The sequence below is a fragment of the Syngnathus leptorhynchus genome, chromosome 8 (assembly GCF_054491065.1).
Source record: "Syngnathus leptorhynchus isolate UIUO chromosome 8, UIUO_Slep, whole genome shotgun sequence".
Classification (NCBI taxonomy): domain Eukaryota; kingdom Metazoa; phylum Chordata; class Actinopteri; order Syngnathiformes; family Syngnathidae; genus Syngnathus; species Syngnathus leptorhynchus.
In genome coordinates, this window is record NC_141202.1 from 4,452,596 (window position 1) to 4,476,829 (window position 24,234).

Consider the following 24,234-nt stretch of genomic DNA (forward strand, 5'->3'; position numbering starts at 1 on the left):
AAAGCCTTGACCGCATTCAAAACATTCAAATTCCCAATATTTATGATGCTCTCCGTTTTGGTTTTGTTCCTCTTGCTCAGCCACATCAAGCTCTTCTGTCTTTCGTTCTCCTCCAACAGCAGGCACGGTAGATGATTTAGTTGACTGGTGTACAAGTTCCCCACAATCTGATTGAGAAGACTCCTGATTCTCAAATAGCTCTCCAGGCTTCTCCAAATCTCGAGATGTTTTCAAACTTTCTTCTGTTTCTACATCCATTTTTTGTTCCTCCATAATTTCATCTTCCGTCACGCCTTCATCACTGGACCCACCAACGAGCTTTTTTGGACTCGTGGCACCAACATCCGGTCTGGATGAAGCGTGACTGCTGCTAATGTGATCATTAAGCAGAGATGATGTCAAAAATCGTTTGGAGCAAATCAAGCACTTGTACTTCCCCAGGTGGTATTTTTGCAGGTGTTTATCCAGGTAACCCTCTTGAGTGAAACCCCGGTGGCAAGTCAGACACCAAAAAGGCCTTGTTTTATGAAGATCATCATGAGCCCACCACGCACTGAGGCTATCAAAAGACCTGTTGCACGGATCGCACCTGTGCATTTCATGCGATATGTGAGTCATCAAATGAGCTCGCAGACGAGTTTCCCTAAAGAAAGTCTTCGGGCACATGGGGCAGTCGTACTTGTAAGCACTTTCGCCTATCGGGCTTTTCGATGTAGTGAGCCTTCTCTTATGGCGCTCCAGGTGCTTTTCATATGGCAGAAGATACAAATAAGCTTTCCCACATGATAGGCACCTATATATTGACTTAGGGTATTCGGTTGGCGTTAAAACTGGGCCGTTTGTGCTCGTTTGGGGATCTCTGTCGGGTTTAGGTATCCCATCCATAGCAACGTCCTGGTCGTCGTTCTTCCCTTGAGTGTCCGAGTCATCCTTAGTCGATGTCCGTCCTTGATCCTGCGCAACTTTGCTCTGTTTGGCTAGAAATAGGGGGGAGATGCATGGTTAAGCAAGGTTTTTTTTTAATAGGCATTTTGGAAAAGTGTTTTTAGGAAAGGTGAGAAAAGGTCATTTAGTTGCAGCAGATGCGTAGATGTTAGATTTGGATTAGTCAAAGGTTTTCTAACTAGTATTATTAAGCATTGTGTCCTATTTAGGGTTATTTGATGCATTGAAGAAGAAAAAAAAAAAAAAAAAAAAAGATGCATTAAAATCACCTAACATTTAACTGTCTTGTTTTTAACCTTTGATTACAACAAAACTTGCCATTCACACCTACAGTATTTTTTGTTTGAATGAAATCCAGCCAAATATATTTTCCGCCTATAAAATTCTACCATTGGCAAGATATTGTCCAATCCAACCGCGAACATTGTATTATCATTAAAAAAAAAAAAAGCCTCCAACAACACAATCAGTTTCCAACAATTATACTGATTGAGACTTCTTCAAAACTGAAGAAAGAAAAAAAAAAATGGTCCCTAAAATTATAAAGTGTTCAAACTCGGAAGTTATGAAGTGGTTGACTCAAGTACGCATTTTTTTTTTTGACACATCACACAGCTTTAGTGCGAGTTGGTGTGAAGTCATTACACGAGCCACTAATTCAGACTACAATAGATGCCTTTATTATACAGGTTGCTTCAAAAACAGCACGTAAACAGGCATTTAGTCACCTCTGGGAGGAGGCGGGGGGGGGTGGGAATAGCTTCATTCATATTTACTCCACAGAGGCTCCCTCAAAATTAGCGGCAAAATATCTAGAAACCATCCCAAATGCATACAAGCACCACATTTTCATATCACCAATAAATAGCTTTGCCACAAAATAGAGATAAACAATGCAAAGGAAAGGGGCTTAGTAGTCATTCATGCAAAACAACATGTACATTATTAGACTGACGATATTAACGCTTGACGTCAGCCATTTTTTTTTTTCTTTTCTGTACAGTGCACACATTAGGTTTGCTCAGCTGCTATGGCATTTGAGACAATGCTTCAATATTTTTTGATGACAGGGGGAAAAAGGAGTTAGTCCAGAATCCCTTCCCCGTCGACGTGTTACGTTTATATATTTTGATACGACTATGTCTAATATATCGACATAAACCAAAGAAAAATTCTCTTGAGCTTTTCAGTGTCCATTTTAATACATGCCTTGTGCATGTTTGGTATAATGCCATCGCAAATCAGTTTCCTGGCTAAAGGTAGCCCCGCATTCAAGACAAGTGAAGACATCTGAATTCTCGGACGAAACAGCAGCGAGACCATCGCTTTGCCACTGACGATCCCCAGCGGCGGCCTGTTCGCGTTTCGGAAGGCCACGCGAGTCATCGAGCGCCACGGACGACGAGGGAGGGTCTTTCTTGCTCTCTTGCTTCTTTGGCGCGAGAGGGGGAAAGTACGTCCCTGTGGGTCTGACTGTGTTCAAAGCGGCGCTGAGGCGTAAGCGAACCTCATCGGGCAGCCGAAATCGGATCTGATCGTGCCAGGCCAGGTGTTGCTGTAGCTGGCTGTCTGTTAAAAAGGCGTGGCAGCAGAGGGCACAGCCAAAAGGCCGGCTTTTCGCTTTGCTTTTGTGATTTTCTAACTGTTCCTCAGTCTGGAAAGCTTTGCCGCATTTCCCACACTTGAAGAGACATTTGACGATTGGTTCCGAGACCTCGCCTGAGGGTTCGGGAGCTTGGATTGCCATTTTCGATCGGGAGTATAATTTAGGGTTAGGAAAGCCGCATTCATGATTTGGGACAGAAGTATCAAAGGTGCTTATTTCTGTTGAAACATTTTCACTCTTAATTTCGCAATTGTTGATTTGAGCGTCCGAGACGCTCTTGGCTTTGTCTTCTCGACTCCCCGAGTGAGCTTGCCACGAGTGGGCACGGAGGCCTCTAGCTTTGGAAAAACTGGCCGAGCAGAGGGGACACTGGTAATTTTTCGTAGAGGGTGTCGTCGAGCTGGATTCGGACTCGACGTTAGTGAGCCCGTTTGTTGCACTGAGCGAGGAGTCACCTTCTTCGGCTTCTAAAGTGTTAGCGTGCTCGGCTACAGAAGAGCTTTGCGAACATGTTTGGGGAGTTCTCGTACATGAGTCCAAGGTGTCGCTCTTGGGTTGTAGCGGCGGGGAAGACAGACAGCTGTCAGGAATGTGATCTCGAAGATTGCAAAGATTATTGTTTGTGTGCCATCGTTTATGAGAGCCGAGAGCAGAGTTAGACAAAAATCGCTTCCCGCATTCCGAGCACGGAAACGGGTAACCTTTCCTTAACGCTTCCTCGCGAGTCTCAGAGGACAGGGTCCCTTTGGCTCTTTTTTTGTTACCTTTAGCGTGGACTCTTTTATGCAAGTTCAAAGCACCGACGATTGAAAAGCTTCTTTGGCACTTGTTACATTTATATTTCAAATTATTTTCATTTTCTATCTGCTCGTCCTCCATTTCCTTTTTAAAGTCACGGGGCGACGTGCTTCCTTTAGAGTTCACGTCGGACAATTTGACTGACTCGTTATTTCCGTTTTCGGTCTTACGCTCTATTTTGTGACTCTCTTTTTTAACACACAGCTTTCTGTGCGCCCGCAGGGAGGCCCGGTTAGCGAAATGCTCGAGGCACGCGGCGCACTCGAAGTCCTCCTGCCTAGCGCACGGCCTCGGCGGCGATGGCGAGCGCTCGCTCTCATTTTCGTGATACTTCATATGGAACTGAAGCGCTTTGGCCCGGGAAAAGAGCTTCCCGCAGGCGGGGCAGCTGTACGTATTCTTTTGCAGCTGCTCGACCTGATGCTGAAAAGACTTACTGGGAGGCGGGAGGAGTTCGTTATGCACTACCTGGTGTCTGACTAGACTGGAAAAAAGACGGAAGGATCGATCGCAAAATTCACACTTATGGTTTCCGTTTTCGTGCGTACGCATGTGCAACGTCATGAGTCCCTTGTGTCGGAACTTGCGACCACACACGGGACACGCTACTTTCATGCTAGAACGAGACCGCCCGCTGTGTAACAACTGCACGGCGCCGGTTCTAAGGCGCACGTCGTCACACTGACTCGGATTTTGCTTATGATGCGAGTAAGCCCCTAAAGACCAGAAACCTTTCCCGCATTGCTCGCAGTGGTAAATTTTAGGCCCTAAAAGAGTTTTCTTGGGATTGTACACTTTTGTTGACTCTTCGCTCGGCGTGGCGTGGTTGCTCGTGCGGTTTAACAAGCCGAACATTTCGCAATCTCGGCACAGCGTTTTTGGACCGCGTTGATCGGACAAATGTGAAAGATCTGTACCGCACACGTAACATGTCACAATTTTCTGCTCGTATGTATCTGCCTGGTCTGATTCTTGGTTAGTTTCGTTCTCGTATTCGGGAGTGTGACCTGCTGCAAAGGTAAGGACTTCATTGTCACGTGTGTAAACTTCCACTGACTGACCTTTCGTCCAACGTCTCCTCTTACGAATGTAGTGCCACGATATGTGAACTCGCAGTGATGGCTCGCTAGCAAAGCATCGGTAACATTCCGGACAAGCAAACGGTTCTCTGCATTCGTTGGTTTCCGCCGCCGCCGAAGCCGTCGGGGGACACTGTTCCTTAGCCGGGTCAATGTCAACCTGTACAATTTTCAAGTCAAGCTCCGGTTTCGAAACCAGATTACCGACTGAAACATTGTCTTGGCCCTCCTGGTCGGATCCGGAATCGGGGTTCGGGTTCAAGTCTTGCTCGGCTTCATCCTCTGATTCACTTGCACTTATCACCAGGACATTTAAGTCCCCGGGTTCGTAAGTCTCCATCACATCTTCTTCTGGCTCATTAACATCGGGGTGCTCTTCGGTGTTTTGTGTCAATTGCTGAGTCACTTTCAGTTCTCCTTCCAAAGTCTCCTGCTGAGGCGAATACGCCTGGATTAATTTGTCCGTTTCCGTAAAGGCGGGGAGATGTTGAATCTGATGAGACTGAAGCGCCGACAGTCTGGAGAACTTGAGGCCGCAATTTGTACATTCAATTGCTTTCTTCTGCACCTGGTCTACGTGGTGGAGAAATGACTTTACAGGAGTCTCGCCACTGTGCACCATGCGTTGATGTCTGGAGTAGAACGTTTCCGTCATGAAAACTTTCCCACAGGCCTCGCACGGAAACCGATTTGGAGAATCCTTCGAATGGTTTTCGTGCCATTTCTCGTGGTTGAACCAGCCGATACGGCCATGGAAGGACTTTTTGCATTCCCGACAATAATAGACATTTTTCCTCATCTTTTCTGTCCTTTCTTTTGGAAAGCAGTCGATATTTTGGCTGAATCGCTGGTGCGTCTTCAAATGCTTCAAAGCGGAAAAAGATTTCCCACAAAAGCATTTAAAAAGCTTCTCAGAAGTGGCACTTGTCTGCTTTTTCGTGAGCTTGGCTGCTGGTGCATCAGTATCAATCCCGTGTCTTGAAGTTCTTTTTGATTTGATTAATTTTTCTTCATGGCAACGACGATGGGCATCAAGGGCAGATGCGCGAGAATAATTCCGTCCACAAGTCTCACACTGAAAGGACTTTTTCTTTAAATGCTCCAAGTCATTAACAAGAGATTTGGAAGCCATTATATGGGTACGTTCATGATTGAGAAAGTGTCCTAAAATGGAATATTTTTTCCCACATTCAGTACATTCAAAACAATTCTGCTTTGCGGACCCAGGAATCTGCTGGGTGTCAGAACTTTGAATACGGTGGGTTTCCATATGAGCTCGGAAGTGGCTCATATCGGTAAATGACAATGTGCATAATTGACAGGAGTTTGTACTTTCCTCATCTTCGTCAGCCATATCGGAATCATCCATTGGGCCCAAATACATTGTGCACTTTCCATTAGGGTTCTGGTGGCGATGGTCCAAGTAGGCTCCCTCCTCACCAAAGGCCTCTCCGCAATCTTGACAATCGTATAGCCCTGAGTCTAAAAAGAGGAATTTGAATTAGGAGTGTGCATCCCTCTGATCAAATATTTCATGTGTACATCAAGACACAATGTGAAAACGATGTTCTGAGGAGTTGGCACAAATAATACAAGCTGGGTGAACAGAATGGACACATCTGCACAGCGTATGTTTCTCTTCATGTTAACACCATCAGACTGGAATTACTAAGACGTTAGTCAGAATTTGGTGCACGTCTACGTATTTCATAGAATCATATTTTTAATATTTCTCACAGCGCCTTTAAATGATGTCTAATCGTTTCATGTTGACCGTCGCATTTTACGCACATACCAAGTCGAAAAAATTTAAATGACCTCGCTACGCACGCACATATAATTTGATTTTCGTGTACAGGAATGTATTTCCAAATCGACGCAGACTTATAAGACCAATATAGATTCTACCTGGACGATCGCTGTCCGCAGTGTCCTCGAACTTCGGCGCATCGCTGTTTGCCAATGTGACATCCATGGCGTTGGACAGTGCAACATCCACGGAGGGGGACTGCTCCTCCGCCGGGACGTCATTCATCATGACGGCCGGAACTTGTTCCATTCTTGGCGCGGCGGTTTTGTTAGCACTAGCTTGTTTTGATGGCCCTTGTTAGCCGAACAGCAAAGGCATAAATCTTTACGCAGTGGTGAAGACAGAGAATAAAGCGGCAAAAGCAATTCGAGTGTTTGTTAAATTCATCATTGTACAGCAAAGCTTAGATTGTTGGGGACGTTGTGTCCAAGCACGACGAAAAAACGTTAAGAGTACAAAGCTTAACTGAGTCGTGCTGTGGACTGAGGTTTCGTTTTTCTCCGGAAGTTCTTCTTCTTCGTCTGTTTCGTTGATCCCAAGGATACTTGGGATTGATTGGCCTCCGCCAAAGTGACGTTCTTCGTAACCCCGCCCCCAATCGTACAATTTATATGGTTTATAAACTTCCAAGGCAAAAATAAATATATGTCATTGCACTCTTGCCAAACTATATCACAAACTAAACGTGGTTCACAGTGACTTGAAATATTGTACAATTAAAAAAATATGTTCAAGTTAAAGCAATATGAAGTCACCATAAGATCTCTATTTCTGAAAAGGAATATCGCTAAAGTGCATTTTTGTTTCTTTTTAATGAAACATACAAAGAGCAGTTTAAATTTTATTTTTGTTACAAGAACGGCAAGGATTAATATTACACCTTGCTAAAATGATTGAAAAGATAATGCAGTTCAGCATTTACAGCTTCAACGGCTGGTGAACGATGACCTATTTGCACCAATTAATCAAAAATAAATTAAAGGACCTTCATTTGATTATGGAATGACATTTTAGCTCATTTTCTGATGAGAACGTTCAAGGACGAGCAAAACCAGATGAAAGTAGTAGTGTCATACAAGTATAGTGGATATAAAAAAAAGTCTCCACACCCCTTGAAATGCCTGGTTTTTGTGCAGTATAAAGACATAAGACATGGTATTTTAATTTTTTTTACTTCTCTTCTTCAGTTGTACAGAATATACATCACAATTGTAGGAATAGTTTTTTTTGAAATCACAAAAACCAAGCATTTCAAAAAAGGTGTGCATATTTTTTTATATGGACCGTACTTGTCCAATATGTCCATAAACAGTATTTCAGTGTCGACAGACGGCAGTCCTGTGACTCAGAGTGAAATCATTTTTTCTGTCTACTTTACTTGCAAACTCGGCCTACAATACTGTACTCATAAAAGGCACACCGTATACTGTACATGAAACGTTTCAAATGGGACCAAAATGAAAACATTTTAAATGTTATTGACAGTAAACAAAATGGTCAGTTGGTCCACACATATTAAAAAAGCAGTTTTAAGAGTGAAACAACTACTGCTTCTAACCACAACAGCATCAACAGTCTTATTTAGATTAAATCAGTACAATTTGAAAAATGTGCAGCCTAACTCAAGTTTATTTTGGCTTCTAATGCTCATCCAAGTCAACTTGTCAAAAATGCACAAGTGAGCATCAGAGGAAATAAAGTCCAAGAGAATAGAAAACGTAACAAATCCATCAATCAAGCTTTGTATGCTACTGGTGCAATGTTAAACATCTCCTTGTGCATGTTGCAAGTAATGCAACTGAAGATCCAGCTCCCGTGGGAACGAGCTGCCGCATATCATGCACTGCAAAAGCCGCTCTTGGGCAAAAGGCAAACGAGCTCCCAGTTTGTGAGCTTCGCTCTGCGTGGCGAGCTGAGGTAGGGCCGGAGTTTGCGGTACGGGGGGCCTCTCGGTCAACACTGCCTGTGGGGTGAAAAAAATATTCGGGAGCGGCGCTCTCGACAGTGGCCCGACCGAGACGGTGTGAAGGGAATGAGTAGCGGGCAAAGCCAGGGCGGGGAGCGTGGTGAGCGCCGGGGTGAAAAAAGGCGACGGTTGGTTTAGGATGATCTGATTGGCCGTGACGATGGGTTGTTGCTGCAGGTCCTGTATGCTCCCCGGTTTGAGCTGCCCGGTGAGAAGCAACTGAGCACCCACGGGATTATTTTGGAAGCCCCACACTGTCGTGCCGATGGTTTGGGCAAAGGGATTGATGGGGATGGGAAGTTTCTGGGTTGCGTTCTGATTCTGTACATTGGCCCAAGCGGCCGGCACCTGATTCTGCTGGAATTCTGGATTGTTGGCGAGTTTCTGAGGGGAGGCCATTTTGTTTGACAGCCCTAGCGGGGCTTGAATGGTCCACAAAGTACTACCGACCCCATGAGCGACAGTGGCGGATACGGGAAGGGGGACGCTTTGGTCTGAGGACGTGGCACCTGCTACACCGGAAGACATCTGTTTCTGTGACTCGCTTTCCGTCCTGGGCTGCTGAGGTTGGCTAACAGTCAACGTTATTGCTTGAGGATCCCACACTTTGTCGTCCTCTTTTATGGGGAGCGTGATTGTTTCCTGTTTGGAAACGGGAGCACCGGACCATTTTGGCGACTGGAGTTCTTGAGCGACCTTGCTCGGAGAACTCAGCAGAGGAGGTTGGATGCTCCATAAGGCCGCACCATCCACGAAAGACGACGCTCGGCGAGGATCATGGTGCGAGGAAGTGGAAGCCGTGGTGGCTGCGGGGTACTCGAGTTTCTCCGTTCCGTCGGGTCCGAGCTGCGGCTCTGGTTGTTGGGACGGGGGCGCCGGCATGACTTGGTCACCATCCACCTGCCACTGGACAGGCGGCGGGCATAGTTCAGAAAGAAACTCCTTCTGCATTGCCTCTTGAGATGCCAGCATAGAAGAATGTGGCCCATCCCCTGAATCAGGATAAAGAGAAGGACCCCTTGATGATCTCGACATCCCCCACATCGGCCTCCCTCCTCTCCTTCCCCTGCTCCCTCTCCCTCTAGTCCTCCCGCCAGTAGGGGCAGAATTCAAGGGAGCAAAACCCTGGCGCTTGCGAGTGTGGATCTTCTGGTGCACTAACAAGCTGCTCAACCAGGAGAAAGATTTGCCGCAATCGCCGCAGCGATGGGGTCGCTCTCCAGTGTGCGTGTTGAGGTGGTCGCGCAGAAGATACGCCAATCCGAAGCGCTTGCTGCAGAGGTTGCATTTGTGAGGCTTGTCGCCGTTATGCGACAGCATATGGCGGCGCAGTTGCGTCTCGTCGCTGTAGCCTTTGCGGCAGCTGGTGCAGCGGAAGGGTTTCTCTTGATGCAGCTTCTGGTGGGTTCTCATATTCTGCAGGAAAGCAAAATCCTTCCCGCAGTCGGGACATTTATGAGGCTTCTGGCCCGAGTGGATGACGATATGTTGCTGTAAGTAGCTGCTGAATCGAAAGCCTTTGCCGCATACGCTGCAGTGATAAGGCTTGTCCTTGGAATGGATGCGCATGTGCAGCTCCAGGACCGAGCGATGGCGAAACATTTTCTCACATTCGGGGCACTTGTATGGCTTAACGCTCGAGTCCTTACTTTTGTGTTTCACCTGTTGGTTTTCACTGATTTCCCCTTCAAAGTCCTTTGAAGGGGAAATGGACACTTTGTCCCAATCTTGCGCCACATTCTGATGAGATTTGAAAATGTGTAACCGTAAACTTATCTCGCCAGGGTAAGTACACGGGCAGTGCGGACAGGCGTGCCCTTTGTCGAAAACCTTTTTCATTTCTGGGGGCGCCTGCAAGCGTCTCTCCTGTGCCTCATACTCCACCTCGTGAAAACGCAGGTGGGCTCTTAGGTCGGCCGGCGAGCCGCACATGTGGGGACAGAGGGGACAGTTAAAAGTCCGTTTCGGTTCGTCTCTCGGTGGCGCCGTCCTTCGCGCCGCTTGTACAGTCTCCGGCAAAGACGTCTGCTTGCTGGGCAGCACGGGAGAGGGAAAATGATCGGTTTGGTGCAGTCTATGTTGGCGACAGTGCGCTCTCATATTTTGAGCAAATGCAAATTTTCGACCACAATCGGGACAGCGAAAGGGTTTCTCGCCAGTGTGAAGATATTGATGCTGTTGGAGGAGAGTGCTGTACTTGAAGCTCTTTCCACATACGGTACACAGGTATGTCCGGAGTTGGTCGGTGTGCTTGCGCCGATGATCTTCCATGACGGAATTGTATCTGAAAGCCATGCCGCACTCGGGACATTCGTAAGCTTTAAGAATGGGATGACATGATCGTTGGTGGACCCGCAGTCTCCTGTAGTCAAGGAAGCTTCGACCGCAATCCTCGCACCTCCAGCTGCCTTGTTCCGAGTGGGTCATCATGTGCATGGCGACAGAACATCTTAAATTGAACTCTTTGCGGCACAGTGAGCAGTGGTAAGGCAAGTCATCGGTATCGTTGCAATGGTGGAGCCTCAGTTTTTGCGCCGTAGGGAAAAACTTGTCGCACGCCGCACATTGAAAAGCATCTTCCTCCTCGTATGTTGGTTCTTCTTCCGGCTCCTTATGCACATGTTTGTGTTTCATGAGGCTGCGACGGTCTTTAAAGGAAAGGCCGCATTCTTTACAGGTGAGGGGAACCAGTTCATCCTTGTGTAAATGACTGTGACGATGCAGGTAGAACATCTCGCGACGTGGGAAGGACTGTCCGCAATCCTTGCACACCATGCGACTCTTTTTTGGCTTGCATGTCGATTCAATGCCTTGCTTTTTCTCACTCTCACCGTGGTCTTCAACCACATACTCGATGGAGTCCACATCTTTAATCGGCTCCTCGGATCTCGGTTCTTTCGCCAAGCTCGGACGATCAACCTTCTCGTTCATTTGCTCTGCATCAGGAAGAGCTTGCCTTTCTCCGAGCACATTTTCAGCAGTCTCTGAAACTAAAAATTGAAATGAGAGGCATTGCTTTGAAAAACTTACTACTCCAAAAATATAGACGATACAAAATAATTACATTGACACCCAAATTGTGTACGTGTATTTAGGAAATAATGTAAATGCTTGATTGTACAGTAAAACGTAGACTGGACAAGGGGCAAATTTACTAAAGCTACTAGTAATAGTGTAACTAGAGTCCGTTAGCGTACACTTACTAGTTTCTTCCGTGTGGGAGTGTTTTTCTTCGCCGTCGTCTTGGTCTTCAGGGCTGTCAAAGGGCCGCTGTTCATCTCCTGGTGACTCGGCCATTTTTGGGTCCAATGACTTACATGTCTGGTCACCTCTCTCCCCCAATTCAATAACCACAGAATGGCTGGGCAGCGAAGCGCTCTCGTTATCACTGAGCTCGCCACTATGACGTTCTCGGGGTTGATCCTTGGTTTTTTCGTCGGTTTGGTCGGGGGTGCCTTCTTCCAGTTCCACCGCGTCTGTCTTGCCGCCTGATGTTTGGACTTCCTCCGCCAGGGATTTGTGCCGTGGCGGAGATTCCGGTGTGGATATGGCGGCCATATTTTCCCCATGCACCCCTGGCATGGACTCCAGTACCAGCAGCAGGGTTGCCAAATTCAGCGAATGAACACGGAAATGACGTATACGACCTGGGGTTTCAAATTAAAAGAAATTTTGAGGACCGCATCCAGGATAATAATGGCGTTCTTTGAAAATAATTTCCATGAAACATCCCCTGACCCAAACAGATTGACAAACCAATTTAGTCATCAAATCACCTCAACGAGTATTAAATTTAATTGCACTTGAATACATTCCACATCTTTAAAATACAGGTTTTTGCAAAACTAAAAAGTTGATCGCAATATGCTGTTACAATCTAAGAGCTTTAAATTAAAATGATGTTTTCACATATTGTCAGTTTGCACAGCAGAATCGCAAGAAGTTCCACTGTGCTGTGGTGCAGTTGTTGCATGTAATGTAATTGCTGTGTCTCCAGAACTTCAAAAAGCCTCTGTAGGAGGATTCTGTTTTTACTGGAAATTAAGTGCCAGCGCTTCTCCTGCGACATGACGAGCATTATTATGCCCTGACTACAACAGTCAGCAATTCCCAGAGACCCTTGTCAACGCAATTTTCGAACTGAATCGTTGCATCTTCGATGACCCTGTTGTACTCCAAGCAACAGATGAGGACTGGGCTCCGGTTAAAAGGCAACTGTGCAAAAGAGGAAGGAGGCAGCCATCGTTTGCCGGTGCCCAGGCCCTATCCGAGGCCTAGTTTGTCTTCCATCTTTATCTTCAGTCAGGAACCCCGACATCTCTCTCTCGTGCTCTGGATTGTCATCATTCTTGTCTTGGACATCGCCTCCTCCAAAACCTGAAGACATAAACATCAAATGTGTTTTGGTGACTAAGCAACTTTAAGTCATGATTAATTGTTTAGACTTTAGAGGTACCTGACGTGGCACAGGTAGTGGAGGATAAGTTCCCGAGGTGTCAAATGCAGGTCTAGAAAGTAGAAACCCTACCATAGTTTGGATTTAGCCAATGGTGCTAAGGTTAAAACCAAACTATGGCAGGAAATTGTACTCTGGACTTGAATTTTTAACGCCTCTGGTACATTCCCACACAGTGATAGTGTGAACGGTTATGTTTCTGTTGCCTGGTTTATATCGTTTTGTTTTTTTTTTTTGCAATGTGACGTGATCTAATCCTGTCTGCCTGTTATGTGTGCCACTCCATTAACCACAACTGACATTTTACAGCTATGTGACACACAGATCTAAGTAAACAGATTTTTACTGCACTGATTCTGACAGCTGGATTCTTTTTAGAGGGAATCTTGTGAGTTTTGAAAGGTGTCATTCTCAACTTATCACAATAAGTGCACGACCATTGCAGACAGAGATCCCCTTTGTCCCAAACCTTTTCAATCAATTGTGTGGCTGACCACTTTTCTCACGTGACTTGTCCTCCACCTCACGAAAGTACATGTGCGCTCACCGGTGGGCTGGTGAGCTGCTTATCTGTAGACAAAAGTGACAAAGAAGTGTTTTGGTTCATCACTCTGGTGTGCCTTCTCTTTTTTTCCCCTCCTAAGTGCAGCATGACAAATCCCTTACCACAATCAGGACAGCGGAAGAGCTTGTCACCGGTGCGTAAATTCTGATGCTCTTGCAAGAGACCCTTGTACGTGAAAGTTTTACCGCATACAGGACACAGGAAAGAGTGTCGTCGCTCGGCGTGTTCGTGCCGGTGGGATTCCATGTCGGAGCTGTGTGTGAAAGTCATACCGCACTCCGGACATTCGTAGGTTTTACGGACAAGGTGACAATGCTTGTGGTGGCGCAGTGTCCTGTAGTCGGGAAAGCTTTGACTGCACTTCTTGCACGTCCAGCTGATCTCCTCTGAGTGGCTCAGCATGTGCTTGGCAACGGCACATTTTACTACAAAGTCTTTGCGGCACAGTGTACAATGGTAAGGCTTGTCATCTGTATCGTCGCATTTGTGACGTCTCAGTTCTGGAGCCGTCGTGAAAAACTTGTCGCATGCCGCACACTGAAAACGAGCTTCCGACTTATACTTTGACTCCTCTTCATGCACATGTCTGTGTTTCATGAGGCTTCGGCGGTCCTTGAAGGAAAGGCCGCAGTCCAAACATTTGAGGGGAACCAGTTCATCCTTGTGGGTATGATAGTGGCGGTGAAGGTAAAACATCTCGCGACGAGGGAAGGATGTTCCGCACTCATTGCAGACCATACGAAATTTTTCAGGCTTAGTTGTTAAACCATTATTTTGCTTTTCGTTCGTCACATCGTGATCATTAATCACATACTCTATCGAGTATGTATCTTCCACTGGATCCTCAGGTAGTTCTTTTGCAGAGCTTGGTCGATCGTCGTTGTCAGAATTTTTCTCTGCATCAGAGACAACTTGCTTTTCTTCCAGCACTTTCTCAGTAGTCTCTAAAACTGAAAATCAGAAAGAGTGAAATTTGTTACAGGTTAATTAAATACAAAGAAATTTACAAACAAGGCTAAGTTGTCTCTCTCAACATCCACAGCTTATTACCAACACCTTATTAACCAGTGTAAGAGGAGAACAGTGAGCCAAAATGTCCTCATCAAACAAATTTTAATTTAATCATAATGGAGTATGTCATTATTCAAACCAACGCAACCGTGCAACTTGTGTCTTCGTTAAGCTAAGTTTGTTGTTGCCCATTTAGCATAGCATGTACACTTGGGCAAAAATTAACATTAGCATTGATATGCAACCCTGATATTGTAATCATTGTGCTAAAAATTAAAGTAGTATTTAATCGATACTTGTTTAAATGTAAATTATGTATTCATGAATGAAATCAAATTGTACAATGGCTTATTAAGCTATAAAAACATGACCGGAAAAATACTACCGCGTCCACTTGACATGGAACAAAGTTTTGATAAGCTGGACAAAAATAATTATAATATTGTATTAAACCACGTACCATTTTCTTGGGACTCGTCCTCTAATTCGGTATCGGAAAAGTCAAAGGTCCGACGCCGTTCGTCTCCCGGTGACTCGGCCATTTTTGGCTCCGATATAAGGTCCGTCGTCGCCACGGAAGCTTTCCCGGGGCGATTTACTGTGTTTTCCAGTGTCACTAAGACTGTGTTACAACCTGGAAAAGGGGTCGATTTATTTAGTCCGGCAGGAAGTAATGTCGCTTCGGAGACAGCGGTATGGATAGGATGGCCATATTACCCCGGACACAAGCAGCAAATTGCCGAACACAACCCGGAAATGACGTTTTTGGGCGCTGATATTTCAAATTAAAACTCAGTGGAGCATAAACAAGCGAGCAGACTTTTTTGAAGCAACAGCTTTGAAAACAAAATTAACAATAAGAAAAGTCACAAGATGATTGAAATTATTCAAGACTTATTTCCTTTAAAATATCTAGAGAATTTTCTTAGTTCATTTTTTATAAATTGTTAGAATTCCAGAGGTGATCAACCAGTCTTACTTTTATTTGTGTTAATACATTATATATCTACAAAATATAGCTTGTGCAAAACTATAAATATGAAAGCAATATGTGGTTTTAGACAACAATCCACACACAAATTGCACTGCATGCAGGAATATATTTTGCCCTACATATTTACGTATGTTCTTATACCATCCTAAGAATTTGACTCAAGCCTATGGTGATGCAAACGCTTTTCTTGATGGTGCATACAAGCAAAAAAAAAACGGGTGTTATTTTTTTGTTGTTGTTGTCTCAGAACGCATTGAACCCAACACATTTTTAATGTGTTGTCAAAGCTGGAAAAGTATTCACCATGGAACTGTTAAAACACAGGCATACATTAGCTGGTACTTACAACAGCAGTTGAAATACAACATACAATACCCACAAAAAGTTAGGCATATTGGGCTGTAGGGTGAAATTTCAGTGTGGACTTCAATGCACAATAACTTTTACACGTGAACATGATCATACTTGTGAACTTTTAGAAGCACATTGGCTTGGCCAAATCCATTATGCCTTTCTGTGACTCTTCCAGTCTGTCTGCAGCTCTGTTGCTAAATGGGAACGACACTCGAAAACTCAGTGGCCACTTCCCTGTAAGACTAGAAACAGCAAGGTGTGCATACTATTGGAAAAGGGCAAATGACGTTAACCTGTAAAGGTCATAGTGTATTGTAGGTTCATCCTGAAATTTCCCCTGATGAGCTAAATATCCTAATTCTCTGGGAGTAGTACTGTTGGCTATTAGGGCTGAACAATAAATCGTATTCTAATCGACACATAGCTCTGTCTGTAGTAGAATGCAATTTTCAAATCGTAATTAAGATGGAAAAAGCCACATATATGCATTTCTGTTCTAATTTGATTGATGACTTGTTGAATTATTAACACCACACTTGTTCAGCAGGATTTTTGATGCAATATCGAAATGACGAATTTTAAAACTGTTCAGCCCTACTTACCATACAAGCCTACTCCTCAAAAGTTAGACAATGTTGTTTATTAAGCACAAGCTCTAGAAATGTGTCTAAAGGGGTCAAAGTTGTTCCTCAACTCAATTTGTCAGGACGTTTGATAGCATACGGAATATGTAGTTACATTTAAGGCCACCCTATAAGCTCACGTCTAATAGTTCTTTCTAAGGACAACGTTTAAGTGCAATGGGTATTTTCTGAACTCCAAATACTACAGCAATAGGAGGGATAGAAGAAGATTCATCGTCACATCCGTATTGATCAAGTACAGTATGCAAAGTGTGTGCTTTTAACCATCAGACGGTGGCTTCTGTCCTCAGCGTCGTCTCCTGCGCCTGTGATCGAAAGCTCTTCCTCGCCGCGGTTTCTGCGCGCAGCCATTCACGCCTGCCGGTGGATGCGAGGGAAAAGCGGCTTGGAGGTCGGGCGACGACGGCGAAGGAACCACGGATCCAGCCGAGGGGCTGTCCGAATGGAGAGTGAGCTGGAGCTGATGTAGTTTGTGTTGCTGTTGTACCATGTGCTGAGGGACTTCAATATGTTGCTGCAAATGTTGTTCCGCGTGTTGTTGCGGCTGCGATGCCTGCGTGTATTGCGTTTGCTGCACGCATTGCTGTTGCTGCTGCGCCTCCAGCACGCCCAAAAGCCTCTGCAGGAGGACGTTGTTTTGCTGGAGACTGAGCGCCAACGCCTCTTGCGACGCCACGAGCGTTCGCATGTCTTGCCGGAAACAGTCGGCGAATTCCCGCAGGCTCTTGTCCACGCCGTTTCCGAGTTGAATCGCCGCTTCTCCCAGCCCTCGTAGCTCATCTTCGAGCCAGGAGCCGCGCGGCGGGGCTTCCAGGGGACCTTGTTGTGCTCCCAGCGACGGCTGAGGACTGTTGGGCTCCGGGCTGCCGTTGAGGAAAGGAGCGCTGTACAGTGGCGAGGGAGGCAGCCATCGTTCTGAGGTCGGAGGGGCTCCGATGCCCAGGCCTAACCCCAGGCCCAGTTTGTCTTCCATGCTGTTGTCTTCATCGTCGCAGTCGGGAATCCCAACGTCTCTCTCGTGCTCTGGATTGTCATCATCCTTGTCCAAAGCATCTTTCTCAGAGCCCTCTCCTCCGAAACCTGTTTTGAAGCAAGGCCCACTACATAGTTCCAACTTTTCACGGAAAACATGATTTGCATCTACTTTACCTGTGTCTGACTCAGGAAAGCACGTGAAAGTGGGCTTTGGCCTCGAGCTCTGCTTTTGCTTGCCGTGTTGAAGCCTTGGACTGGACTGGGAAGACTGTCCGAGCATCACCGCTCTGCTGGAGGGCAGAGACCAACTTCGGTGGCGAGCGTCCGCGAGACGGCCGCCGTTGCGTCTCTTTAGGTCGTCCCAACGCTTTTTGACTTCCCGAAGCGTGCGCGGAACTCTGGACACGGCGTTGACCCGCTCGAGGATTCCGGCCCAAATGCGTTCCCTCTCGCGCCGTCGGAGCCTCCCCGCCGGGCCGAACAGCTCTCCTTCACACCGCGTCACCTCAGACACCAATACTTCCAGCTCGGCGCCACTGAAGCGACTTTTTCTTTTGCCTGCGCCATTGGCAGCCAGTGCGGCTGACATAGCTCTGTCTGGAAGGAGCACAACCAACAACATAAACACAAAAGGAAAATAGTCAAGTAGGGATGCTTCGATTCGTCATTTATACAGTGATGCGAATGACAAGTGAGAGGGGAAAAAAATAAAATCGGAAAAATCTCGGGGGGAGCAAAAATATAATTGCCAACCAAGTGTGGCGTTTAATTTAAATTAAACGTGAATTTTTCCCTCCACAATGCACAAGTTGAGCAGTCAGTGGTGGCTTACTTTGTTCAATGGACAAGAGGTCGTCTGAGGACATGCCCGGCGCCATGAGTTTGGGGTGCACCACTACCACGTTGAAGGGCAACCCCCCGCGCGGTCCACTGCTCTGGTCACAGCTGCCCTCCGAGTCGTCATCATCCCTGGGGAAGCCGTTGTCAGAAGCCCCCCCTGCGGAGAGTCCCTCGGGAGACTCCACTTTGATGTGCATGGGAGGAGATTGCTCATACAGCAGCCCCCCGTCCTCGCAGTATTCCGTCATGGGTCAGGGGCCGGTTTTATCGTAGAACTGACTGGGCGGTCAATTCTGGTGCTGACGAGTGTGGCCCCATTAACACCGGATCGCTGCAGATACTGTCTAAGACATTGTAAACTCACTGCACGATAGTGCTGGAAGGTCAGAGACAGCAAGGCCTTCTCTGCCGGGTTAAGTACTCTGAGAATATCTGGCAAACATTTACAACCTCAATTCTAATATTTGTTCCATCTATTTCCATCAGTTTCTCTTTCTCTCTTTTTTTTTTTGTCCAATCAGATTCAAACACGATTTGTTGCCATGTCAATTTAATCTGCCCAGGATCTTCAGGATAACTCGTGCTGGCTCATGTGATTTATCTATATTTACAACATAACAATAAAGCAGACTTTGACTGCATGGTCAAGCAATTAGAATACACACTTTGGCATCTTTAGATTGGTTGGTCAAAACAAGTTGTTCGATTTAGCAAGGGCACATCTGGTCTGTTCAGCACACATGAACAAAAATAATCATCACCATCCATAGTGAGTATAATGTCTATTCATTCTCTTCCACTTATCTTAAATGATGTATTTTCTTTAAATGCTGTATTCTTTTGTTATTAGATGCGTATGAATTCTGATCTGCTTCAGATGATGCACTAGGTACAGTTATATGCTGTTATACTGCATTTTTGATAAGTATTGATGGTTTCTATAGTAGCGAGTGGTGGAAGATCCAAGTACTAAATGCACACCTGGCAACTTTTGTGCCACCAAAACATAGAGCTGTGTGAATTCCAGCCACTGCTATAATGCAGCGATCATCTTGGGAATAGTGCTGTTAATTCACCATTCCTGGTAGGATAGCCGCAGCGGGATAAATATCATTATTTCAAAGTTACACTACTTGAAATTAGGTTGCATCAACGCTGCACATTAACCAACGTGCTTGGATGAAAAAGCTGTATACCTGTTTCAAGATCAATCCAATGTATACTTGGACAACCAAATAAAAACATATCCAGGTAAAGTTTGTAAACCCCCGTGCTAATAAAAAAAACGGAAGTAATTGAGCTGGTGTTGTGTTCGTCTGACCGCCCAGCTGTTTTGACAGCGCTGCATCATCCTACCCTGAGGATCCCCTCCGACGCTAAAAGACAACAAACAGACATGACACGCTAAACGTGCGCGCCGCTAACAAATACAAAAACGCATATAATGAGCCACGTTGTTGCTTTCCGACGCATTTTCACGACCGAACGCAACGGTTGCACACTGGGCAGACGTTGACAGAACCAGGAAGGGGCTAGCCTCTAGCTAACATGCTAGCACACGTTCTGCCAAAGGTGCAGGTTGGATATGTCACATATAGTAAAGTGGATATTTTTCTTATTATAACATCTTGGAATTTGTGTTATTCCTACCTCATGATAATGACGCGTGGAGGAGAGAAGGGGGAGGCAAAACACAATTAGCGCAGCTATTATCGACGGCTGGTACACAAACCGGAGACCGCCGCTTTCTGATGACGTCATTACGGAGTGCGACGTCAATTACAGTTAGGACGTGCGATTCTATTTCATGCAGTCAAATATACTCTTTAAAATAATTTTCTCCCCCTAGTATTTTAGAGACGCATATTGCTAATGGTTGTTTGTAGTAAGATGAAGGGTCGTGCTCTGTTTCAGAAAAAAAATCAATATAATATACCTATAATTGCTATATATAAATGGGGGATATTGTCATTTTTTAAGGAAGCATCCGAATGAAGACACAATTTAATCTGAATTATAAGGTTCACAAACACAAGGGAGAAAAAAACAAATTAGTTCAACTTGTAATTTATTTGAGTTCACTACAATCCCTGGCAGCACCCCCCCTATTGTACATTATTATTATTATTATTATTATTATTATTATTATCATATATACTGATGCGAACTAATGCACAATATTTATATAAATATATATATTTAAATATACGTACACCAAAGTAACCAAACTGAATAGAAAATCCAATTTCTAAATATATTTTTTTAAGGGGCAGAGGTCCAAAACTATCTGGCCTATGTGTCCTTAAATATGTGTACATTTAGATATTGGCAATGGAAAATATCCAAGACCATGCTGGTGCACTTCCCAGGTGGGATAATGTTTAATCATTCGGCACAGCTCATGGGAAAGTCCTTGAGCGGGTCTGAGATAAAGAAATGACATAGTTGACAATCGAGAAGTATATAAACCCACCAATCCCGTTGGTCCACTGTGTCGGTACAATCCAGAACGCAGTCATGAAGTACTTCATTATCCTCGCCTTGTGCGCTGCAGCTTGTGAGTATTCGCTCCACTTCTGTGGAAATAGCTCCATTTTATTCTTGAGGAAACAATGTTGTGCTTGCATTGCAGTTGCTGCTCCCATCGATGATGAAGACGACAAGATTGTCGGAGGATACGAGTGCAGAAAGAACTCTGCACCCTACCAGGTTTCTCTGAACGCCGGCTACCACTTCTGCGGAGGTTCCCTGATCTCCAGCACTTGGGTGGTGTCTGCTGCTCACTGCTACAAGTCGTAAGTGAACCTAAGATGACACCATCGTTGCACATGACTTTATGACCGCAGCGTACGTTTCCCTGCAGTCGTGTCCAGGTGCGTCTCGGCGAGCACAACATCGCCGTCAACGAGGGCACGGAGCAGTTCATCAGCTCTGTCAGGGTCATCAGACATCCCAGATACAGCAGCCGCAACCTGGACAACGACATCATGCTCATCAAGCTGAGCAAGCCCGCCACCCTGAACAACTACGTGCGCACCGTGTCCCTGCCCTCCAGCTGTGCCGGCTCAGGCACCCGCTGTCTGATCTCTGGATGGGGAAACATGAGCGGCTCTGGAAGTCAGTGAAGACCCTCTCGTGGAAGCAGTTCTCCATGTGCAAAAACTCATGTGTGATCTTCCCTCCTCTTCAGACAACTACCCTGATCGTCTGAGGTGCCTGGATGCCCCCATCCTGAGCGACAGCAGCTGCAGAAACGCCTACCCTGGCCAGATCACCTCCAACATGTTCTGCGCTGGCTTCCTGGAGGGAGGCAAAGACTCCTGCCAGGTACGAGCAAAAAGACAACACATTCTTCAAGAAAACAAAACAAATTGTGATGTGGATTTGTATCTTGTACCTGTGCAGGGAGACTCCGGTGGCCCCGTGGTGTGCAACGGCCAGCTCCAGGGTGTCGTGTCCTGGGGTTACGGTTGCGCCGAGAGGAACAAGCCCGGCGTCTACGCTAAAGTCTGCAACTACAACTCCTGGATTCGCAGCACCATGTCTTCCAACTAAAGAGATGGAAGATGTTAAATATAAATGACATCATACATTGTTTGCAATAAAGATTCTAATATTACTTTAATTTTCTGTCTCTTTCCAAGTGTTGGCCTTTTAGCATGTCCAGTTCTGATGCAGGTATCAACTCTGCACCAATGTAAATAAATTGAATAAAGCTTTTACGGCTGACTAAATCACTAACACAATAATTTGTTAGAATATGACAGATTACCAGGTTTTATAAAACGAATAGAGATCAAATTATGAAATGAAACAAACGTTTGTGGTAATGCAATGCCTGCCATCCAAATATAAATACTGTATTTTCCGGACTATAAAGCGCACCTTCAATGAATGGCCCAACGTTGTCCTCATATAAGGCACACCGGATATGCTCACCATTAATGCATCATGTCAGATTTTTAATCCAAATCAAATCATTCTCCATTTTATCTTTTCTATTTCAACTTCAGACGCAAAAAAATTACTTAATAATAACAAAATAATGATCCATAGTCTTTTTGATTCATGATTCATAGTCTTCAGCGGGCCACTTATGATTGATTTCATGACACAATGCTTCGGGCCAGTTTAAATTTAGGAATTTGGTCCATATATAAGGCGCACCGGACTACAAGGCGCACTGTCTGGTTTTGAGAAAATTTTAGGGTTTTTAAGTGCGCCTTATAGTCCGGAAAATACAGTACATACAAATAAAAAAGGTATTCATAAACGCCAACATTTAAATGAATCAAACAAAACAGAATAAAATGTAAAGATACTTCTTGAAATGAGCAAATTGTATGATTATAGTTGTTAAAATAGAAATGTAAAATCCATCAAGCATTTAAAACTTAAATGAATGAAAGATAAAAAACTGCATTTGACTCCAAAGCCACTTACAACTTTGTTTTCAGCAGCATTAACACAGTTGAGTAGGAATACAATCTAATTACAAACTGTGAAGTGAAAAGCTTTTCAAATTCTAAATATTACCTTTGGACATGTCAACTTCAAATCAGGTATCTAAAATGCCTCCTGTTGTACAGCCAAATAAAATATCTTTTTTTTTTTATTGAACAAAGCACACATTTATTCGTACAGCGTGAGAGAATTCCATTTTAAAAATGTCCAATTAAGTCACAGTGTCACTACATATCACAAAATGGCTGTTTGAGTCGACGAATATCTTTGCTGCACAGTGTGTCGTGCGTTCGGGTACAGTATATATTAAAATGCAAAGATATGCTCATGCTATCAAAAATTTAGCTGCTGCTTTCCAGGTGTGCGTTCACACGCACGTTGAGAAGATAAGAGTACGTATGTTAAAAAAAAAATGGACGCACGTGTTAGATAGAGGCCAGTCATCAGGCTTTAAAAGGACCTGCAGTTGATCTAAGCAGACACTGAGGCTCAGACGAGAATCACGATGAAGGCTTTCATTCTTCTGGCTCTGTTTGCAGTGGCTTGTAAGTATCCATCTGACATATGAATATTATTATTTCATGATCAGTTACTCTTACATAATTGCTGGATCCTTCTGGAATTCATTCAGTTGCCGCTCCCATCGATGATGAGGACGACAAGATTGTCGGAGGATACGAGTGCAGAAAGAACTCTGCACCCTACCAGGTTTCTCTGAACGCCGGCTACCACTTCTGCGGAGGTTCCCTGATCTCCAGCACTTGGGTGGTGTCTGCTGCTCACTGCTACAAGTCGTAAGTGAACCTAAGATGACACCATCGTTGCACATGACTTTATGACCGCAGCGTACGTTTCCCTGCAGTCGTGTCCAGGTGCGTCTCGGCGAGCACAACATCGCCGTCAACGAGGGCACGGAGCAGTTCATCAGCTCTGTCAGGGTCATCAGACATCCCAGATACAGCAGCCGCAACCTGGACAACGACATCATGCTCATCAAGCTGAGCAAGCCCGCCACCCTGAACAGCTACGTGCGCACCGTGTCCCTGCCCTCCAGCTGTGCCGGCTCAGGCACCCGCTGTCTGATCTCTGGATGGGGAAACATGAGCGGCTCTGGAAGTCAGTGAAGACCCTCTCGTGGAAGCAGTTCTCCATGTGCCAAAACTCATGTGTGATTTTCCCTCCTCTTCAGACAACTACCCTGATCGTCTGAGGTGCCTGGATGCCCCCATCCTGAGCGACAGCAGCTGCAGAAACGCCTACCCTGGCCAGATCACCTCCAACATGTTCTGCGCTGGCTTCCTGGAGGGAGGCAAAGACTCCTGCCAGGTACGAGCAAAAAGACAACACATTCTTCAAGAAAACAAAACAAATTGTGATGTGGATTTGTATCTTGTACCTGTGCAGGGAGACTCCGGTGGCCCCGTGGTGTGCAACGGCCAGCTCCAGGGTGTCGTGTCCTGGGGTTACGGTTGCGCCGAAAGGAACAAGCCCGGCGTCTACGCCAAAGTCTGCAACTACAACTCCTGGATTCGCAGCACCATGTCTTCCAACTAATGACATTGCTTCTTGGAACATTTGTTCAACAGACAAGTTAAAGTCCAGCAAACTTTCAAGAAAATAAATGGTAAAGCTCACACGTGTTGTGGCGTATTCCTAATTTGTGTCACATGATACGTGATCGCAATGAATACTGTATGTTCCAAGCATTCCCAACAACTCTACCAAAG

The 24,234-nt window shown here is 45.4% G+C and overlaps 6 protein-coding genes across 9 annotated transcripts; 2 read left to right on the forward strand and 4 right to left on the reverse strand.

Annotated features, from left to right (window-relative positions):
• Nucleotides 1–983: 983 nt before the first annotated feature.
• Nucleotides 984–6,781, reverse strand: LOC147052045 (uncharacterized). Its single transcript, XM_085917906.1, has 2 exons — nucleotides 6,337–6,781; nucleotides 984–5,910 (listed from the first exon to the last, which is right to left on the reverse strand). The coding sequence occupies exons 1-2, from the start codon at nucleotides 6,485–6,487 to the stop codon at nucleotides 2,144–2,146; spliced, it is 3,918 nt and encodes a 1,305-aa protein (XP_085774032.1). The 5' UTR covers nucleotides 6,488–6,781; the 3' UTR covers nucleotides 984–2,143.
• Nucleotides 6,782–7,066: 285 nt separating this feature from the next.
• LOC147052046 (uncharacterized) lies at nucleotides 7,067–11,837 on the reverse strand. Its single transcript, XM_085917982.1, has 2 exons — nucleotides 11,408–11,837; nucleotides 7,067–11,194 (listed from the first exon to the last, which is right to left on the reverse strand). Exons 1-2 carry the CDS (start codon nucleotides 11,784–11,786, stop codon nucleotides 8,001–8,003), a joined length of 3,573 nt encoding a protein of 1,190 aa, XP_085774108.1. The 5' UTR covers nucleotides 11,787–11,837; the 3' UTR covers nucleotides 7,067–8,000.
• A 134-nt stretch (nucleotides 11,838–11,971) lies between these two features.
• LOC147052047 (uncharacterized) lies at nucleotides 11,972–14,987 on the reverse strand. Of its 3 annotated transcripts, none has more exons than XR_015066875.1 (4): nucleotides 14,697–14,987; nucleotides 13,327–14,175; nucleotides 13,130–13,230; nucleotides 11,972–12,581 (listed from the first exon to the last, which is right to left on the reverse strand). XR_015066875.1 is itself a non-coding variant. In XM_085917984.1 (4 exons), exons 1-4 carry the CDS (start codon nucleotides 14,776–14,778, stop codon nucleotides 12,507–12,509), a joined length of 1,029 nt encoding a protein of 342 aa, XP_085774110.1. In that variant the 5' UTR covers nucleotides 14,779–14,987; the 3' UTR covers nucleotides 11,972–12,506. The 3 variants fall into 3 exon arrangements, 2 of the variants coding, with proteins under 2 accessions (XP_085774110.1, XP_085774111.1); XM_085917984.1 differs by having other exon boundaries at nucleotides 13,208–13,230; XM_085917985.1 differs by having other exon boundaries at nucleotides 13,155–13,230.
• Nucleotides 14,988–15,174: 187 nt separating this feature from the next.
• LOC147052048 (uncharacterized) lies at nucleotides 15,175–19,807 on the reverse strand. Its single transcript, XM_085917983.1, has 4 exons — nucleotides 19,694–19,807; nucleotides 18,036–19,419; nucleotides 17,378–17,800; nucleotides 15,175–17,308 (listed from the first exon to the last, which is right to left on the reverse strand). The coding sequence occupies exons 2-4, from the start codon at nucleotides 18,289–18,291 to the stop codon at nucleotides 16,515–16,517; spliced, it is 1,473 nt and encodes a 490-aa protein (XP_085774109.1). The 5' UTR covers nucleotides 18,292–19,419; nucleotides 19,694–19,807; the 3' UTR covers nucleotides 15,175–16,514.
• Nucleotides 19,808–20,539: 732 nt separating this feature from the next.
• LOC147052049 (trypsin-3-like) lies at nucleotides 20,540–21,668 on the forward strand. Of its 2 annotated transcripts, XM_085917987.1 has the most exons (5): nucleotides 20,547–20,600; nucleotides 20,676–20,838; nucleotides 20,907–21,160; nucleotides 21,234–21,370; nucleotides 21,449–21,668. In XM_085917987.1, exons 1-5 carry the CDS (start codon nucleotides 20,561–20,563, stop codon nucleotides 21,596–21,598), a joined length of 744 nt encoding a protein of 247 aa, XP_085774113.1. In that variant the 5' UTR covers nucleotides 20,547–20,560; the 3' UTR covers nucleotides 21,599–21,668. The 2 variants fall into 2 exon arrangements, with proteins under 2 accessions (XP_085774112.1, XP_085774113.1); XM_085917986.1 differs by having other exon boundaries at nucleotides 20,540–20,838.
• Nucleotides 21,669–23,001: 1,333 nt separating this feature from the next.
• Nucleotides 23,002–24,141, forward strand: LOC147052050 (trypsin-3). Its single transcript, XM_085917988.1, has 5 exons — nucleotides 23,002–23,052; nucleotides 23,139–23,301; nucleotides 23,370–23,623; nucleotides 23,697–23,833; nucleotides 23,912–24,141. The coding sequence occupies exons 1-5, from the start codon at nucleotides 23,013–23,015 to the stop codon at nucleotides 24,059–24,061; spliced, it is 744 nt and encodes a 247-aa protein (XP_085774114.1). The 5' UTR covers nucleotides 23,002–23,012; the 3' UTR covers nucleotides 24,062–24,141.
• The last annotated feature ends 93 nt before the right edge of the window (nucleotides 24,142–24,234 follow it).

Excerpts from the sequence above, each read along its gene's own strand:
- LOC147052047 (XM_085917984.1), bottom strand. The coding sequence starts at position 14,778 with ATGGCCGAGTCACCGGGAGACGAACGGCGTCGGACCTTTGACTTTTCC. Across the intron at positions 13,231-13,326 it reads CTTCCGCTGTCCTGATTGTG|ATAAGCAGCTCACCAGCCCA; the intron begins GTAAGGGATTTG and ends TTTTGTCTACAG. Across the intron at positions 12,582-13,207 it reads AGCAGCTCACCAGCCCACCG|GTTTTGGAGGAGGCGATGTC; the intron begins GTGAGCGCACAT and ends TTATGTCTTCAG.
- LOC147052045 (XM_085917906.1), bottom strand. The coding sequence starts at position 6,487 with ATGGAACAAGTTCCGGCCGTCATGATGAATGACGTCCCGGCGGAGGAG. Across the intron at positions 5,911-6,336 it reads TGCGGACAGCGATCGTCCAG|ACTCAGGGCTATACGATTGT; the intron begins GTAGAATCTATA and ends TCCTCTTTTTAG.
- LOC147052048 (XM_085917983.1), bottom strand. The coding sequence starts at position 18,291 with ATGACGGAATACTGCGAGGACGGGGGGCTGCTGTATGAGCAATCTCCT. Across the intron at positions 17,801-18,035 it reads CCTCTTGTCCATTGAACAAA|ACAGAGCTATGTCAGCCGCA; the intron begins GTAAGCCACCAC and ends TGCTCCTTCCAG. Across the intron at positions 17,309-17,377 it reads CTTTCCTGAGTCAGACACAG|GTTTCGGAGGAGAGGGCTCT; the intron begins GTAAAGTAGATG and ends GCTTCAAAACAG.
- LOC147052049 (XM_085917986.1), top strand. The coding sequence starts at position 20,561 with ATGAAGTACTTCATTATCCTCGCCTTGTGCGCTGCAGCTTGTGAGTAT. Across the intron at positions 21,161-21,233 it reads AAACATGAGCGGCTCTGGAA|ACAACTACCCTGATCGTCTG; the intron begins GTCAGTGAAGAC and ends CCTCCTCTTCAG. Across the intron at positions 21,371-21,448 it reads GAGGCAAAGACTCCTGCCAG|GGAGACTCCGGTGGCCCCGT; the intron begins GTACGAGCAAAA and ends GTACCTGTGCAG.
- LOC147052046 (XM_085917982.1), bottom strand. The coding sequence starts at position 11,786 with ATGCCAGGGGTGCATGGGGAAAATATGGCCGCCATATCCACACCGGAA. Across the intron at positions 11,195-11,407 it reads CTCCCACACGGAAGAAACTA|TTTCAGAGACTGCTGAAAAT; the intron begins GTAAGTGTACGC and ends TTCAATTTTTAG.
- LOC147052050 (XM_085917988.1), top strand. The coding sequence starts at position 23,013 with ATGAAGGCTTTCATTCTTCTGGCTCTGTTTGCAGTGGCTT. Across the intron at positions 23,624-23,696 it reads AAACATGAGCGGCTCTGGAA|ACAACTACCCTGATCGTCTG; the intron begins GTCAGTGAAGAC and ends CCTCCTCTTCAG. Across the intron at positions 23,834-23,911 it reads GAGGCAAAGACTCCTGCCAG|GGAGACTCCGGTGGCCCCGT; the intron begins GTACGAGCAAAA and ends GTACCTGTGCAG.